The sequence below is a fragment of the Scylla paramamosain genome, chromosome 35 (assembly GCF_035594125.1).
Source record: "Scylla paramamosain isolate STU-SP2022 chromosome 35, ASM3559412v1, whole genome shotgun sequence".
In the NCBI taxonomy this organism is placed as follows: domain Eukaryota; kingdom Metazoa; phylum Arthropoda; class Malacostraca; order Decapoda; family Portunidae; genus Scylla; species Scylla paramamosain.
Window position 1 is genome coordinate 5082501 of NC_087185.1, and position 19080 is coordinate 5101580.

The following is a 19080-nucleotide window of genomic DNA, read 5'->3' on the forward strand; positions in this document are numbered from 1 at the left end:
GCGATGCCTTGGCCCTGCGGCGTCACCACTCGGCCGCGGATGACAGCCACTCGCCTGTCCCGCCGCGGGGGAGGGACGAGAGGTTAGAGCGATAGGTTGGTCATGGTGGGGGTGAGGGGGCCGAAGACGGGCCTGCTCAGCGGGGTCCAGGGGCAGGGGCGGTGAGGGACACACTAGTGAGGCGCCTCCTCATTACAGGGACGGGGAACTGACAACTGGAGGCCCTCAATGTCATCTCTTTTGAAACATTTGCTGAACCTTCCCAAGGGAACTGTGACTGACATCCAGTGAAATGTTCGACTGAGCAAAGACAGCACTGTAAGCTTGGCTCCTGACTATGTACACACAAAAGATGTGGATCATTATCAACAACAATGTATCATGCCATAGCCTAATCAACCCAAGGAATGTGAGCAGTACGGTACTGTAATGCATTATGATTAAATTAATCATAATAAAATGGTCCATGCATGGGGTAAATGCATAAATATTATATAAAAGTGCAGAATCTTGGTTTCTGTGCAAATCCATTGCAGTCCCGAGATGAATCAGAAGAGAAGTAGGAGAGAGAGACAGGGGAGAGTGTAAATTTTGAAAACAGGAGATGGCTTTAGTGAGAAGTATTAGTCTGGTGGAAAAATCTTGACATAAGTAAAAACAAAAACTGCGCATGGATGTATCAAAATGACAGTAGAATCAGTCGGGTCTGTTCCGAGGTTGGGGATCAACACAGTGTCTACTGATGTCCCGCGTCCTCGCCGCCTCGCACGGCCTGACCTCGACTGTGGCGAGACAACACGCTCTGAACCAAGGCGGCGAGGGACGGGCCCTGCCGGGGCTTTGACTTAAGGAAATCAAGGTCAGTGTTGCGAATGGGACATTGGAAAAAAAGAAGTTTGTCTTGTTGGCTACAATTCTAAGCTACAATGCATGGAATTGGGAAATGTCCTGTATCAGAAAGCCACCTGTATCAAAACAGAGTACATTGCTGAAATATGTAGAACAGTAATCATTCTGGGAGAAAAAATCCGAAGAAAGTAGTCAGGTTTATTCTTGTTTTCTCTCTTTCTCTGTTGAAGGTCCTTGAACAACCACTACTCTGAGGGCTCGACTCTGCGGCCGGACTCGCCGGGAGGCAGTCCGCGCCTCGCCACTACCAGCTACGCCAAGGCCGCGCTCCGCCCCAGCAGAGCCAAAAGTCCGGAGGTGGGCGACGTGGCAAGCTCTCCTTCACTCCTGGACTCCCTCCCTCTCCTCCACCTTTGGGAGGACTCCCTCAGTCCCTCTGGGGGCGTGATGATGCCAGGAGGGAGAGGGAGGGAGCAAACTGTGTCCTTCCCTCCTTCCCTCTCCCCCTGCTGCTGCTGCTGCTCCCCTCTCACCTACACCCGCCCACGCCCCACATAGCCGAGCACCGGGCCGCCCACTCTCTCCACGCCCACGAGAGCTTGACCACCGCCACTCACCCTCCTTCTTGCACGTGCCGGGGCCGAGGCCGCCTTGGGGACACGGCGGATTCCAACACACAAGTTTCTTTTTGGTCTATATACTTTTTGTTTGACACACACACACATATTTGACACTGGTGGCCTGGGGACGTGACACAGGATGGGAGGGGGTGCATGACACTTAGGGGAGGGGGGAAGTGTCATGTCACACGGAGGGAGAGGGAGGGAGGGTCATACACATGCGGGAGGGAGAGGGGGGAGGATTGGCACATGGACACGAAGACAAGGACAACAAGCGGAAGCGAGGATATGGGAGAGTGAAGTATTAAATATATATATATATATATATTATATAAACAAGAATTAAAATATGCACTCGTGTTAACTACTGGGAAAAAAAAAGTGAGCTATTCCTGGATATATATTTTTTTTAGCAGTAGTTTACAATTGAGTCATGATGGTTAGGTTAAGCAATGTGATGCTTTTTTGTTCTCTTTTTTTGTTTCTTCTTCTTCCACGTTGGTGTAATATCTGCCTGGTGATTTAATTTTGTTTTCTTTTTTCTTCTCCCCAGTGACTTAAAATAAAACCTTAAAAATCTTATACCTACGAAGGACTGCTTTTGTTTCTCCTTAAGATATAAAAAGGAAACACCAAAAATACAGGAAAAAAAGGGAAAAATACACAAAAAACCATACACGAATCATACAAGCAAAACAATTCATACGAGTACCTTTGCAATTACCACTTTTTAATATATTCTGCTTACTTCTTCCATACGATCACTTTCAGACCTTTATATTCTATTTCAAACGTAACGTAACGTATTCCCTTACAATTTTTCCCTTCAACTTTGGCGCCTAACGAGAAATATACAACTATTTAACCTGTCTTTACCTTGACTTTTCCCTTCTATACTTGTTTTCTTTTTCATTTTAACTATCAAATCTAGCTATTCTATGCAGGTCTTGAGGCATCACACACACACACACACACACACACACACACACACACACACACACACACACACACACACACACACACACACAATTTATTCATGCCATAGTTGACCACCGCCTTTCTTCCCCTCTCTAATACAGTTTACTTTCCTTCTCCTCCTTGACTTACTTCCTAAATTAACATTCGCTTTTATTTTCTCTCACAATAGAGCAATTATTCTTTCTTTCTTCCCCTTACTGAGAGGGAGAGAGAGAGAGAGAGAGAGAGAGAGAGAGAGAGAGAGAGAGAGAGAGAGAGAGAGAGAGAGAGAGAGAGAGAGAGAGAGAGAGAGAGAGAGAGAGAGAGAGAGAGAGAGAGAGAAACCCTGAAATATATACGATACCCTATCAACAAAACGATACCAGACATTACCAGAGAGAGAGAGAGAGAGAGAGAGAGAGAGAGAGAGAGAGAGAGAGAGAGAGAGAGAGAGAGAGAGAGAGACTTCCCCAGTGTATAACTCCAGAAGGCCAATATGAAGGAGAAACTTGCCAGCACGTGTTGACTTAAGCGCTCTAATGAATAATTAAAAGGTTATTTGCATACGAACTTTTGTAATCCCGCAAAATTGCCTCAACTCCCCAAGGTCCTGAGGGGAGAGAGGGGAGAGGGAGAGGGGAGAGACAGGGGGAGAAAAGGAAACTGTAGAGAGAGAGTAGATACAGAGGAGGGGTGAGAGTAGGGGAAGTAGCACGGGAGGCGAGGCAAGGAGGAAGCGGAGAGAGAGGGAAAGTGGGGAGAGAGAAAAGGAAACAAGAGTAGAGTAGAAAGAGCGGAGGGAGAGAGAAGAGGGAACAGTACAGAAGAGGAGGGCATGAGAGGAGAGAAGGAAGAGGGACTAGGAATAAAGAGGAAAGTACAGAGAGAGAGAGAGAGAGAGAGAGAGAGAGAGAGAGAGAGAGAGAGAGAGAGAGAGAGAGAGAGAGAGAGAGAGAGAGAGAGAGAGTGAGAGAGGGTAAATAAAGTACATGTATTCAAGAAAATTAAATAAGTATAAGCGGAAAATGGAAAAAAAAGTGAAAAGAAGAAAAAGAAGAAAGGAAGGAAGGAAGGAAGGAAGGAAGGAAGACAAAAGGAGGGAAGGGGAGGAAGAATTTCATGTTCTTCTTCATCCCTCCTGCTTAAGTATGAAGGGAAATGAGACAAAACAGGAGGAGGAGGAGGAGGAGGAGGAGGAGGAGAATTGCGGTACCTACATCCCTCCCCGTCCCTGTTTTTTGGGGGTGAAGGGAGAGTAAATGGGAGAGGGAGAGAGACTAGCGCATTGCGGGAGAGAGAGAGAGAGAGAGAGAGAGAGAGAGAGAGAGAGAGAGAGAGAGAGAGAGAGAGAGAGAGAGAGAGAGAGAGAGAGAGAGAGAGAGAGAGAGAGAGAGAGAGAGAGAGAGAGAGAGAGAGAGAAATAATGTATGAGAAAAGGAGAGTTGAGGAGGACATAAGGGAAGGAGGAAAGAGGGAAAGAGGAAGATGGAAACAAGTATTAGAGGGTTTCTGGAGATGTTTTCCTACCTCCTCCTCCTCCTCTGCCTCCTCCTTCTCTTCTTCTTCCTCCTTCTCCTCCTCTTCCTCTCCCTCATTCTCTCCCAGTTCGGCTTCCCAAGAAACCCTCAAATGTATTTTTTAAGATGGAAAATTACGGTTGAGGTTCATTTTCTGCCTCATGGAGTCCGTATATGGGAGGAGGAGGAGGAGGAGGAGGAGGAGGAGGAGGAGGAGGAGGAGGAGGAGGAGGAGGAGGAGGAGGAGGAGGAGGAGGAGGAGGAGGAGGGAAAAGGACAAGAGAATGAAAGAAAGGAAAAAAAAAGCAGACATTACAACAGAGACGAAAATAAGAGAACATTTAGAAGAGAGAAATGAGAAAGGAGGCCAGGGAGAGGAAAGAGTGAGAGTGAGAGGGAAAGAGAGAGGGAGAGGGAGAGGGGGAGGGACTCGAGGGGACAGGTGAGGGGAGGAGTAATACCATTTTCCTCCTTGTCAACAGTACGGGGAAAGGCAGATACATAAAAATAGAGAAAAAAAAAAGAAAAAAAAATTGTCGATGCAAATAGATCAAGAAAATTATCAGAAAGTCCGTGAATGAATGAAACATCAACACCAGATGTATATTGTTACTAAAATTAATACAATGTTGGTTTTAAGTGAATATTTACTTGTATTAATAGTGAAGGACGGTGTAGTGTATGAAAGAGAAAGTGAGAAAGATAAACGAATGATATGAAGAAATATAAATAGAAATACAAGTGGAAGAAAAGGAGAGAGGATAAAGGAAAGATAGGAGGGAGGTAGGAGGGAGGTAAGGAGATAAAGGAGGGAGAGAGAAGTGAAGGAAGGAAAGATAAATGAGGAAGAGAAGAAAGGATATGGAAATGGGGGAAGAGAAGAGAATAAAAGGAGAGGAGAGAGGGATATAACGGAGAGGAGAAGGGAAGATAACGAAAAAAAAAAAGGTAAAAGAGACAAGAAGAATGATGAAGGGAATGATGACAGGAAATGAGGCCAGAGTAAACCAGAAAAAAATACAAAATATACGAAGATATTTCACGTCAGATTTTATTTATTTATTTATTTTTTTCACATCTGATATATTTTTTTTCCTTTTAACACACCACTACCTAACATTTCCCTCTTTCCCCCTCACATCTTCCCACGCCCTTCGTCTCCTACCTCTCAAAAGTTTCCCCTTGTTCCATTGTATCCTCTTCTCCTAAATGTAGTTTATTAGTTGTACAAGTTAATATATTGCCTTTGTTATGCCCTAAACGTTCTAATTGTATGTTTTCTTCTTAGGTAAAATCGTAAATGAATCTTTGTTTATATACCTTCATACACACACACACACACACACACACACACACACACACACACACACACACACACACAAAGAAACACAAAACCTCATCTCATTTTTCTAATTTCTGCAAGTCTTCTTTCTTCTATTTTTTTCCTTATTTTTCCAAGTTTTCCTCTTCCTTCTTTAACTCACATCCTTCCTACTCGTTGTTCGCGTGTGTTTCCGTCACTGGATTACGTAATTATGAGAGTGAAACGTTCCATTGCTTCTGGTCATCAAAGAACGACGCGAAAAATGAAGATGAAAGAACACCTTTACCACAGTCTAAAAAAAAAAAAAATCCATCAAACTTTAGCTGGAGAATAAAAAAAGCAATTACAGAGCGAGAGCGAGAGAGAGAGAGAGAGAGAGAGAGAGAGAGAGAGAGAGAGAGAGAGAGAGAGAGAGAGACTGTACTCATTCTCTAAGCCATAAGAATGATGGGAAATACAATAAACGTGTCTTGGATTGCCTACATCTACACTAAATAACCTGCTGGAGACATTAATAGGAGGAGGAGGAGGAGGAGGAGGAGGAGGAGGAGGAGGAGGAGGAGGAGGAGGAGGAGGAGGAGGAGGAGGAGGAGGAGCACTAATATACAGTTAAGGAAGGAAAGGATAAAGATGAAAGAGTGGGAAAAGGCGAGATAAAACAGGAAAAAGAGGAAGGAATATAGAACGACAGGAGCAAGAGGAGGAGGAGGAAGGGAAGGAAAGGAAGGAAGTGATAATAGAGATAGAGTAGTATGAAAAGGGGAGATAAAGCATGGAAAAGGGAGGAAAATGTAACACTCCTCCACCTCCTATATTGAAACAAAGTGACAGAAACTAACACAACATTTTAGATTCAAGCTCCTTTTTCATTCCTGCTTATATTACACAGACTTAACTTCCAAATGTGAACCCTGCTGATACCTCTTCTGTACTGTTATAAATAAGAACTCTTTAACTATTTGAGGGACGAACAAACTCTATGTCAAATTGTAAAGATAGTGAAGGAGATTAATATTCCTTCCTAGTGTGGTCGCTTTTTTATTTTTATATATATATATATTTAACAATTTAACAAGCAAAGCAAATCTGTCTATTCCTGCACGGTTATAAAGAAAGTATGAGTTTTATTTTGTCTAATCTGACGGGCAAGCACAGTACATTTGCCTATACCTTTACAAAGAAAATATCATTTTTTTTTTTTAAGTATCTGGCAGGCAATCAAAGTAGATCTCTTTATACGAACACTATTATAAAGCGTGAATTATATATTTCGATTCTGACAGGGAAGGAAAGTACTCCTGTTTAAACCAATACGATTCCAAAGCTGTCAGGACTTTTCTCTCTTTCAAAATTGACATAAAAAATACGTTTATACCTGCACCGATACAAAGAATGAGCGAAAACTTCTTTTCAAGTCTAGGGAAGCAAAGCGCATCCATCAACAACCGTGTGATTCTCCCTCTATAAAAAGCATCAGGGTTCTCTTTTATTTATCTTTTATTTCTAGTATCTGACCGCCGTGATGGACTCTGGGAGGGTGGGAGGACGGCGCGGACTCATTGTTGATTCAGGTCTTCCTTCGCTTGTAAGGAATTCCAACCACCTTCTGAGTCCACAGTCCCGCCTCGCCTGTCATAATAAATGCAGAGTGTGGAAGGAATCACGCGTGCCCGATACTTGGATACTTGGGACCCTGGCTTGTTTTCTGGACGATTTTCCTGATCCTTACCTTTTCCTTTTTCTTCAGTTTGTCCTTTTTTAGCCCCATTTTTCCTTTCTTTCGTTTTTCTTTGCTTTTCTTTTTCCTCTTCTTTCTGTTCTTGATATTTTTTCTTCTGTTCTTTGGTTTTCTTTTTTTTCTTTTTTTCTGCCGTCTGTTCTTCTTTGCTTTTCTTTTTTCTTCTTTTTTTGTTTTTGATTTCCCTTTTTTCTTCTTCCTTCTGCTCTTTACTTTTGTTTTTCTTCTTTCTCTTCTTCATTTTCCCTTTCTTTTCTCTCGTGTTCTTGCTTATTTTCTTTTCGTTCTTCCTTCTGTTCTTTATTTTCTTTAGTTCGTTTGTCATTCTTCTAATTGCATTCTTCTTCTTGTTTTTGCTTATTTTTCATTTGTACGTTTGTCAGTCATTTTTTATTCTTTCTTCTTCTCTGTTCTTTTCTTGTTTATAATTCTTATCTTTATCTTTTAATTTTCTTTCTTAGTTCGTTTGTCATTGCAACTCTTCTTCTTTTCTTGCTTGTTTTCATCGTTATTTTTCTTATCACCCTCATTTTTAGTACCCTTTCATCTCTGCCTTTGTAACTCTTTTCTTTCTTCATTTCCTGCTAATTTTTTATTTACTTCTTCCTTTCCACCATCATCAGTTTCTTCTTTTCACTCTTTCTTCAACTACTGTTATCTAAAATCCTTTACTTTCTTTCTTCGTCTCATGTTATTTTTCTAATTGATTTTTTTCTTCACTATCCCTCTTTTCCCTTTTTTTTATATTTTTTTCCTATTCTTCTTTGATTTTATAGTTTTGAGTTCGTTTCTTCATCTTCCATACATTTTTTTTTGTTTGCTTCATGTTTTCAAATTTCCATTTTTTTCTTCTCATAGATTCCTTTTTCTTTTTTCTTTCCCTTATTTGCTTCTACCTCTTCACGTTCTCTTTGCTCCCTGTTTTCTCCGGTTTCTCTTTTCTCTCTTCTCTTTCCTCTATGTTTACTTCAGTTTCTTTGTGATCCATGTTCTTTTCTCTCTAAATATTCGTTTCTACCTCTTCATCTTCTCTTTCCTCCCCGTTTTCTTTGGTTTTTGTAAGCTCTATATCTTCCTCTCTCCCTCATTCACTCCTACCTTTTCACGTTTTCTCTCCTCCCTGTTTACTACGTTTTCTTCTTCGTCTCGCGTCGGGCGGTGGTTTTCTTGATGTGTTTTCTTCCTCGTTTCTTTATTTACTTGTCTCCCTCAAGGGGGTTATTATCTCCCATTCCCTCCTCTTTATGGTCCTCGCCTTCCCCTCTTCCTCCGCTCCTCCGCGCAAGACGTGCAGTAAATATTTCCTATGCCTCTGGGACTATTTTGGGGGACGAGAGAGAGAGAGAGAGAGAGAGAGAGAGAGAGAGAGAGAGAGAGAGAGAGAGAGAGAGAGAGAGAGAGAGAGAGAGAGAGAGAGAGAGAGAGAGAGAGAGAGAGAGAGAGAGAGAGAGAGAGAGAGAGAGAGAGAGAGTTTTTTGCGTCCTCTATTGGACGCAAAGAGAGAGAGAGAGAGAGAGAGAGAGAGAGAGAGAGAGAGAGAGAGAGAGAGAGAGAGAGAGAGAGAGAGAGAGAGAGAGAGAGAGAGAGAGAGAGAGAGAGAGAGAGAGTTTTTTGCGTCCTCTATTGGTAATATTGCTGACGTCGATGTTACAAAATGAATTATTATCACCGTCTTTTTTCTCTTTCTTTTACCGCCAAGACAAAGTAACGAAAAGAAAAATCGTAAAAGGAAATGAAAGCAGGACAACGCACTCACTGAATTAACTTGAGAGAGAGAGAGAGAGAGAGAAAAAAAAAAAAAAGGAAGAAAGGGAAAAATTAAACTTCGAAAATACAAAATCAAAACCATGAAAAAATATAAATATGACGAATAAGAACACAAAAAAAAAACGAGCCGAAAAGTGAAAAATACGCAGAGGACAAAAGTCGAAATAAATAGACACTGATAAAAAAAAATAATAATAAAAAAAAGAAAATAACCGACGCAAAACCAAAACCAAGACAGAGAACGAGGGTCCCTTACCCCTTTCACCCCCCCCCCCAAAAAAAAAAGCCTCTTAACAGCCGCCATTTGCTTCGGGACGACCTGAGGGACTTTCTGAGAGAGAGAGAGAGAGAGAGAGAGAGAGAGAGAGAGAGAGAGAGAGAGAGAGAGAGAGAGAGAGGAGAGGATAGGGAAAGAAAAGGAGAGGATAAGAGGAATGGAAAGAAAAGGGAAGGAGGGGAGATGAAAGGATAAGAAATGAGAGGGAAGATGATAGGAGAGAAAAAGAAAGAAAAGGAGAGAGATAAGAATGTGAAAATGCACAGAAAGAAGAAAGTAAGGAAGAAAAAAAAAAAACAGAATAGAACAAATAAAGAAAAAGGGAGTTAAAAATAGGACAGTATAAGACATAATAGGAAAAAGAAAACGGGGAAACATCAACAACATCCCAGCACATCCTTCTCATCCACGTTTTGCAGGCGGTAGGAGGAACTGCGAGCGGGATACGAACTGGGGCCATCACGCGGAGACAGGGACGAATTGGCCAGTGATCAGAGAGCCATCTAGCGAAGAGTATCTAACGGTACCTTGAAAGAGACGCTGACTTTATATGTTACTTGAGTGGAGCATATTTTTGGCTTCCGTAGATACGAGTTTATGGTAGTTTGCGTTACCGAGCGGAGTTTTTAGCGGAGAATTTTTGTGTACGTGAAGAGCAAACGTGGAAATAGAGACAAAATTCAGAAGAGGAGTAGGAAGAAGAGGTGAATGATCTGGAGGGGCGAACGGAAGATGACGAAGAAGAGCACGAGGTGAGAAAGCGATATGAGGGTAAGAAAGAGAACAAATACGAGGACGAGGAGGATAAGGAGAAAAATAAAAAGAGTTGAGAATAAAAAAAAGAAGAACGACGAAGAGGAAGAAAAGACGAATGAGAATAGATACAGAAGACGATGAAGAGAACGAGGATGAAAAAAAAGAGATGAAAATAAGTAAGGAAAAGACGAGAAAGAGGTCAAGGAAGAAAAGAGGGCTAAAAAATAAGACAGATAACAAAGACGACAAGGAGGACGAGGTGGAAAAGAAGGATGAAGATAAGGAGAAGGATGACAAGTGAGAAGAGGAGGGAAAGAGGGATGAAGATAAGAAGAACGATGAAAACGATGACAAAGATGAGAACGACTACTAAGAAACAAGACACGTGGGCGGGAATCGTTCTGCGTTTCCTCCTCCCGCGTCATGCTAACGGAGGCGCCTCATGAAGATTTATTCTCGTCGGAGTTATGAAGCGAACGCCAGCCAGTGTTGGGGATTGCACCGCGTCCCAAGTTCAGCCTGATTAATGGCGACCAGGCAGTGAGTGAGTCGAGTTTCCTCCACGAAATCCTCTCTTCCGGGAATACTTGGCGCAAACACTTCAAACAAAACAGGATAAAAAAAAAAAAAAAAAAAGAGAGAGGAAAAGGATACATAAAAAAAATCTCTGGTAAAATTTCGCTGATTTTGAGAAACGTGGAGTATTTGATGTTCTTCCTCCTCTTTCGTCCACGAACGTTCTAAAAAGATGTTATCGATTTTGTTGAAAAGAAAAAGAAAATAGAATAATGAAGGAAAAATAGTGGGTAAAGAGAGATTTTCCGCGAGATCATGCGGAGGAGGAGGAGGAGGAGGAGGAGGAGGAGGAGGAGGAGGGGGAAGACGACAAGAAAAAGGAAAGGAGCGAAAAGTGACTTCATTTCGCCATTCTGTAAATTCCTAACAACGTTCTTAATTGACGAAAAAGAATTCCCCGAAAGAAAAAGAATAAAAAAAGGAAAAAAAAACTGATAAAAAAAAAAAAAAAAATCCTGACACGTACATTCTTCCAGCAACTCCTTTCATCTGAGGGGAAATGTACACTGGACTTTTAAAAGCGAGACGAGGAGGAGGAATAATTATCCACACAGGTACTGGAAGCCTCTGATCTGAACACGCGGCGCCTCCATCGTAAAAACACCTGTCCATTTGCATCCGACAGGTTAGAGAAGAAGAAGAAGAAGAAAAAGATGAGCGATAAATATTTAACACACACAAGAGTAAACAAATTAAAGTTAAAGGTAAAAAAAAAAATGGACCTTAAGAACAGGGATGGGTAAAGCTTAGATTCGTTTAAAGGTATCGCTGACTGTGACTTGAATCTGTATCCAGGGGGTCATAAATTGGCTGATTACACAATAAAACTCTTATCATCCCGGCTGAATATCTGGCTGAGTGTTGCGTCGCGGCGTTGCAGTTCTCAGACACCCCCAAAAATATTCCTGGTAGACATTTTCTTCCTTACGTTTATTCTTCATTCCGTGTCTTGTTCATCTCCTTCGTCTTCTTATCGGGAAATATTTCACGGGGCGGTGCCCTGCGCATCTGTTTATGCTTGGTGACTGAGAGGAGGGAAAAGAGGGAGGAGGCAGGAGGGAGAGGAGCGGGTTTCTGATGTCAAGTTTTCAAAGGTTTTTCTCTCTTTCTCCCTTGCTAAACAACGATTCTCTCTCTCTCTCTCTCTCTCTCTCTCTCTCTCTCTCTCTCTCTCTCTCTCTCTCTAGAAGCCATTTTTGTAGGAGGAGGAGGAGGAGGAGGAGGAGGAGGAGGAGCAGGAGGAGGAGGAGGAGGAGGAGGAGGAGGAGGAGGAGGAGGAGGAGGAGGAGGAGGAGGAGAAGCGTGAACGTGCAACTTAAGGTATAATAGAAAGTTGGGTTCTAAACAGCTCTCTCTCTCTCTCTCTCTCTCTCTCTCTCTCTCTCTCTCTCTCTCTCTCTCTCTCTCTCTCTCTCTCTCTCTCTCTCTCTCTCTCTCTCTCGTGGGGCATAAATCCGTTTACATAAGTATAAAATGCGAAACTCCCAAATGACTCGAGAACAAAACGTCTATTTCTTTTTACATAAATTTACAATTCAAACCTAAATAAAAATGTGGATGAGAATAAAAAAAAAAAAAAAAAGAGGAGTCATTCACGTGATGCTTTTGAATAACTCACACAAAACACGGCATTTGTCTTTCCCGTGTGTTACATAAATCTCGCGGAGAAGGGAGGAGGGAAGAGGAAACTTGTTAAAAAAAGGCACATAAAAACGGCCCATTAAGCATTAAACACACACACACACACACACACACACACACACACACACACACACACACACACACACACACACACAGAGACCTTTCCATCTACCCAATTCTTTTTATTATACATCAAGTCATTACTGTCTAAAGAGAAAAGACATAAAAAAAAGACACTACTCTCTTTCTTTCTCTCTCTTCCTCCCTCCCTCTCCCCGTCACTTTCAACCCTCATTTTTCTCCCCTCACAACTCCATAATGACCGAGAGGCAACTCATTAAACAAGGAGAGACAGAAGCATCCGCGGGAAACTCTCCTCTCACGCTGATGGTCCTTGAAGCAAGTTTCGCCAGCGTGTTAATTAATTAATGGATGCAACTGCCGACCACTCCAACCTGTTTTGCGAAACCTGGCTACTGCACAGTCGCTCCCTATTCACTCTCGGTCTTGCTAAAGCGGTGTACGAGAAGAGAGTATAGTGTGTGTGCATGTGTGTGTGTGCATGTGTGTGTGTGGGTGTGTGTAGGGTGAAGGGGGGGCCTGTGTGGGTGTGTGGTTAGGTAAGGGCTTTGTTATTCAGGTGTGTCGTGTGCAGGTGTGGAAAGGTAAAAGGTGATGGTAATGCCGAGTGCACGTAGGTGTTTTTGAGTGTTTTGTGTTGTGTTGTGTTGTGTTGAGGTGTGTGTGTGTGTGTGTGTGTGTGTGTGTGTGTGTGTGTGTGTGTGTGTGTGTGTGTGTGTGTGTGTGTGTGTGTGTGTGTGTGTGTGTGTGTGTGTGTGTGATAGAGGAGGATTACAAATATCACAAGTATCATTATGAGAAGAACCAGTTAAATATAAGTAATAAAAACTAACATAGATCACAAGAATACATAAAACATGAAAACACACCACACACACAAACACACACACACAAACACACACACACACAAACACACACACACACACACACACACACACACACACACACACACACACACACACACACACACACACACACACACACACAAGTACAGGAGACTCAAGAACAATCCTTCGAATAAGTAACAGTAAGCAAACCAACATGATGAGTGTGGAAGATGCAAACCCACACTCACTCTCCCCTCTCCCTCCCTCTCACAGGCAGATATCACCGTGGCTTTTGTTCTGAATTATGTTTTATCTTTGTGATTTTTATCTCTTATCTTTTTTTTATAGAGTATTATGTGACTATTGCACTCAAAGCTTGAAAACATATGCAAAAAAACTGGGTATCGTAAGTAAAGAAAAGGAACAAATGTTAAACAAACGCAACATGCATGATGATAGAAAGATAGAGAAAAATAATAATATGTAAGAATATATATATACGTACGGAAATTGGCTTATTTAAATATCATTAGAATTAAAAAGGGAAGGTGGAATGTGAGAGACCAGGTGGTGGCAATAATACAGAGAGAAATTAAGTAATATGAAATAAAACTGTAATAAATGAAGGAAGGAGAAATCATGGCTGCCTAATGGTAAGTGAACTCAAGGGTGATAATTCACTGCGTTCATTCAGCCAAGAAAAGCCAATAATTGCGTGTTCTGAACTAAGCAAAGTGGAAAACTCAACTTTATCAAGAAAAAAAAGAAACGAAACCAAAGGAGAAAAAAAATATCAAAGTCTCTTGGAATTAATTGACCAAAAATGAAGGTATAGAAAAAACAAAGAAAACGAAGCTCCGTTCATTACATTTTCTTCGCAGTTTATGGTAGACTAAACTAAATTAAAATCCTATTATATAGTTATAAACGAAGATAAATGAAGAAAAAAAAAAAAAAAATGAAGGTCAAATAACAGGGAATGGAAGCTAACACACAGTGAATGATCAGTGATAATAATAATAATAATAATAAAAATAAAAATAAAGGTGAATTCAGTGGACCTATTAATGAAAGGCGAGAAGGGAAAAAAAAAAAAAACGACACAGAATGAAAAGAAAACGAAAGAGAAACACAAAGAGAAACAAAAAAACAGAGAGAAAAAATGCAAACAGATGAAAGAACAAAGGAATAAAAACACGTAAGAAAAACAACGATATGAAAGACAAGAGAAACGAAAAGAAGAAAGCTAAAACAAAACAGAAAGAAAGAATAAAAGAAAAAAAAAAAATCCAAACTAAGATCAGTGGAGGGAGAATTTTATATATATATATATATATATATTTGAAGTATGAAGAAAGAATAATGAAAATGGAATAATAATAATAAAAATAAATAAAAAAAATAAAGAAATAAAACCTAACAGGGAGACATTCCACTTACCGGGGATTGTAGGAGCTCCAAAATTGACTACAGTATGACATTTTACAGACAGTGGTGGGGTGGTAGTGGTTGTGGTGGTGGTGGGCGTTGCAGACAGATGGTACGGTACGTTTCGGTACAGTACGGTACGAATAGCGGAACAGATGCAGAACGTGAACACCATATGGACAGAAGACGCCACATAGGACAGACATGGGGATACAGGGGAGGGGGAGTTTAGAACACGATGGCCACCTTCTATCTCCTCGTCCACCCACACCCGCCCACTCCCTGCAGCCTCCCCCACGCCCCTCGCCGCCCGCACCCTCCTGTGGGCGGCGAAGGGCGCGTCCCTACCACCCAGGACACGGGAGGAATGAAAGGATTGAATAAGTAAGAGGAATAAGACCTGATTGATAGAAGAAATAGAAGGAATTGTCAGATAAAATAGGAGTGGAAATTGATTGATAGGACTGCAGTAAAAGGAATGGTCAGATTGTATAGAACTGTCTGATAAGTACAGGAATAGAAATTAAGTGACTGATGGGATTGGAAGAGAAGGAACAGTCAGATAGGAGTAAAGACTGATAGCCAAATAGGATAGGATGACAGTAGGAGCTAAGTGACTGATAGGATAGAAGGGGTGAACTGACAGAGTAGGATAAGAATAGGAACTGATAAAATAGGGGGAAACATACTGTCAGATAGGACAGGGCTGAAGAAGAAACTGACTGACTGCATTGATTCAAGGCGACACAGCAAAGTCATAAGGCGAACAAATGACAGGGAAGGGATGGAGAATTATGCAACAAAGAAAAGGAAGATGAAAAATTAAAGAAGTTTTTGGCATATGAGTAGAAATTACGAGGAAAGTGTTTGATTTTAAAAGATAAGAAGAAGTTGAGCAATGAGGAGACTGAGTAAAGAGAATGAGGAGGAAGAAAAAAGACATTGAAGACAATAGTGATAAAAGTAAAATATATAAGAAAAAGGAATATGAGTGGAAGAAAGCAGAAAATTGGATAAAAAAAAAATGGAAAAGAAAATGAAGACGTGAAAGGAAATAGGAACTAAAAGAGGAAAACAAGAACAGAAAAAAATACGTAGAAAAACAAATACGAAAACAGGAGGAGGAAACATAAAATAAACAAGAAATAAAAAGAAGAGGAAAACATGAAAGCAAACAAACAAGGAATAAAAGGAAAAGTTGAATATACACGAAGAAAAGATGAAAAAAAAGGTGAAATGAAGTTTAGGCAGAGGAGAATATAAACTAATAAGGACTAGAAGAAAGAGAAGAACATGAAGGGAGAGAGAAATAAGAGTGTACTGAGACATGTGTAAAGCCAGGATGAGAAGGACAGAGAGAAACAAGGTTAAGGGGGACTTTGGAGGACACACACACACACACACACACACACACACACACACACACACACACACACACACACACACACATACACACACACAGTCCCTAGTGAGGCCCCGTAGGCAGCCTTTGTATTGTGCTGTGTTGCGTTGTGTTGTGTTGAAGGCAGCAGCAGCATCTCGCCGGCTTATCGCCACACACTCCCTTACTAATGTTCTACGCTGAGTGTGTTGAGTGTGTCTTGCAGCGCCAGGAAGTTATGGTGAAGCATTTGTGTGTGTGTGCGAGTCGAGCTGCTGAGTTAGGTGTGTTTAACGCGCTCCGCCTTAGCTTTGTATTTAGTTTTAGCGGTTTAATTCGTTTGGCGCATTACAGAATATAAATAACAAGGTAAATTTTGCGGTTTTATTCATCTAAAATAATTACCGACATGTTTTCGTATAGGATGAGTTAGATTTACCTAATCATATATACTTTTTGTACTTTTATTGATTTTTTAGCGAGTTGGTTAATCTGAAAGGAATAATTCCATAGAGCGGCGCAGTTCAATAAAAATTTCTCGTGTTAATTAAGGATTACACTAAAAAAAATATCTAAAAGTTATGTTTTATATGTTACATTCACTATTCATTTAGTGATTTGACTCATCTGAAGTGAAAATGGCATACAAGGACAAGGTTTATCATTATTACTCTCTCAATTGTGTTAAACAATTACAAACTGACATGAATCAATTTCGAAGAGTAAAATTTTAACCGCAATAAAAATAATAAACAAAACACAACGGTACAATTAATGGCGAGCAAAGTACTAACTGCTTAACAAAACTTGACAACAAAGGCATTAAAAAAAAGGAAAAAAGAAATCAAGGCCTCGGATAATAAAATATTCACTCTGTCACGAAGCTCCGAGGCAGGCGGTAAGCGTGAGTGGCTCGGGGGGTAAAGAAAACGGGCTTTGGGAGGTAAACAGGGCGAGGCCAGACCAATATTGACCCCGGGCGTATGAAAGAAGCGGAAAAATAAGCCTTAGCTCCCCACCACGATACGCTTGAGTCAGACCCGAGGAAATAGAACCTTAAAAAAAAAAACAAAAAAAAACGGGTAGGTGATAAGCGGCGATCACATCCACCAGGTGCGCTCAGGTAAATAAAGGAGCCACAGGTAAAATAAAAATAAGTGAAAAAAATAGTTACCCTTGCCAGTTTAAATTCCACCTTCAAATAAGATGAATAACTGATGACGTACTGAAGTGTTCACAGGAAAGTAAGTCTAGTCGGATTTTCTTTTTAAAAGGCCTCGATTTGAATGAAAGGGTCAACGCTGCAGCTGTTTATTTATGCTATTTAGACGTTTACTGCATTTATTTTTAGATTTAGTGTTCTGAATAGAATACTTTATTTTAATGTACGTTGTGTGTGTGTGTGTGTGTGTGTGTGTGTGTGTGTGTGTGTGTGTGTGTGTGTGTGTGTGTGTGTGTGTGTGTGTGTGTGTGTGTGTGTGTGTGTGTGTGTGTAATTTCTGAAGAGCTAATCTCTCACAGGGGGAGAACGAGAGAGAGAGAGAGAGAGAGAGAGAGAGAGAGAGAGAGAGAGAGAGAGAGAGAGAGAGAGAGAGGAGAGAGAGAGAGAGAGAGAGAGAGAGAGATAGAGATAGAGATAGAGAGAGAGAGAGAGAGAGAGAGGTCCTGGGGGCGGGTTGGTGGCTCACAAGGAGGGACAGACAAACAGGTGGCGAGGGACAACAAATGGTCTATTATACAAGTGGAGGCTGAAGCCATACGCTAGAACACAGACGGGCTCACCACACATCACCATCTTCATCATCATCATCATCATTAGCATCATCTCACGCAGGGCACGGCAACACCAGCAGCCGCCACAGAGCACCAATCCACGTCAGCCTCTACGGTGGGTTATATTCGTTGTATCATAGGGATTTCCGACCTTAGAGGATGATGTGGGTTGAGTCTGTTTTGGCCTCGTGTTGTGCTGCTCTTCTGCGTCAATCAAGTCGGCCTAGTCCAGCTATCATTTGTTTTTTTTTTTTCTCTCTCTCTCGCTCTCTCTTTCATTTCCTTTGTCAAGTTTTGGTTTAACTTTGCCAATCTGTGTCGGATTCACAACCTACAGGACACAGAGAGCTGAGTCTGTGGCGGTGGTGCCCTTGGGGGTGGTCACTCTTGAGTAATGAAGTGGATCTGTTCCTTAACGTTAAAAAGAAGGATAGACAAAGATAGATAGATCACCCTGCAGTCTTCACTACAGCTCTACACAACATATCAAGAGCGGCAGCCAGAGGAGACTTGGTAGAGATGTTAGTAGTGGCAGTAGCTGTGTTGTAGTTAGTATTGCTGTTAGGTCATGAGAGTTACAACACGACACACACAATCCAACACACTCTACAAGGTTGCTTAAAGAGAGATAGAAGTCTGCAGGTTTGTTTTAATAGTCCGCTGTAGTTCGGCGAGCGACGGAGGACAGACAGACAGACAGACAGACAGACAGACAGACACAGACAGACGGACAGACACACACGCACACACACGGCTGTCAATCTAAGCGACAACCTCTAAAAACATTACGTCAAAACTACGTCAAAAGTCTACGTGTTAGTTTACCGAGCATTCCACACGCGCACGCACACGCACATACACACACTCACTCAACTACGGCCTCCTACATGGGGACCTGGAGCCCCTGGCATGGGTGAATGACATGGGAACAGCGTCAACTTTACAAGGGTGAGAGTGAATTAAATAAGGGGTGAGGCTGAAGGCGGAGGAGGAGTAGATAAGGGCTGCTAAGGGCTGACAAAGGCTTCGTGGCTCAGGGCTCCGGGTCGCTCCTGGCAAAGTCCAAAAAAGAGGCCTAGTCCCTAATTTATCAGCCTCATGTGTCGGGTATATTTGGATGATATGGGGGATTGACTACAGGGCGCCGCAACAGTGGGTCATAAGGCGCCTGTGATGAGGGGAGGGTGTCAGGGACCAGTCTGGGGTATAGGGGGGGAACTGCTGTCAGCTGGTTGTGGTGTTGTGTTGCTGACTGACTAGTGACAGGTAGGAAGGTCAACAGGTGGAGTAATTAGTCATGTGTGATGCTACCAATCGTTATGAGTGTGTTGGTCGTGAGGTGAGGTGAGGTGAGGTGTGCGAGAGGTCGTGTTTCTAGCATATGCCTCAGCAGCCCACGGCAGGTGAGACGAGTAACCTCAGGGCAACCTCGGCGGGCGGCGCGCGTGTCCATAAGTGGCCTCACTTGCACTCTGAACCGTGACGCCGCCTTAGGACACGCCCCCACCGCACCCCCCAAGGCCGCCCCACGAGTCATGATATATAAGGCATCAGTGCAACTCTTCAGC

At 42.0% G+C, this 19080-nt stretch overlaps 1 protein-coding gene across 1 annotated transcript in view; it reads right to left on the reverse strand.

Annotated features, from left to right (window-relative positions):
* LOC135090404 (teneurin-a-like) overlaps positions 1-19080 on the reverse strand; it is a 336834-nt gene that overhangs the window by 55931 nt on the left and 261823 nt on the right. The window contains 1 exon segment of the mRNA XM_063987158.1: positions 1-54. This exon segment is cut by the window's left edge and continues 66 nt beyond it. Within this exon segment, the coding sequence (XP_063843228.1) occupies positions 1-54 (54 nt within the window).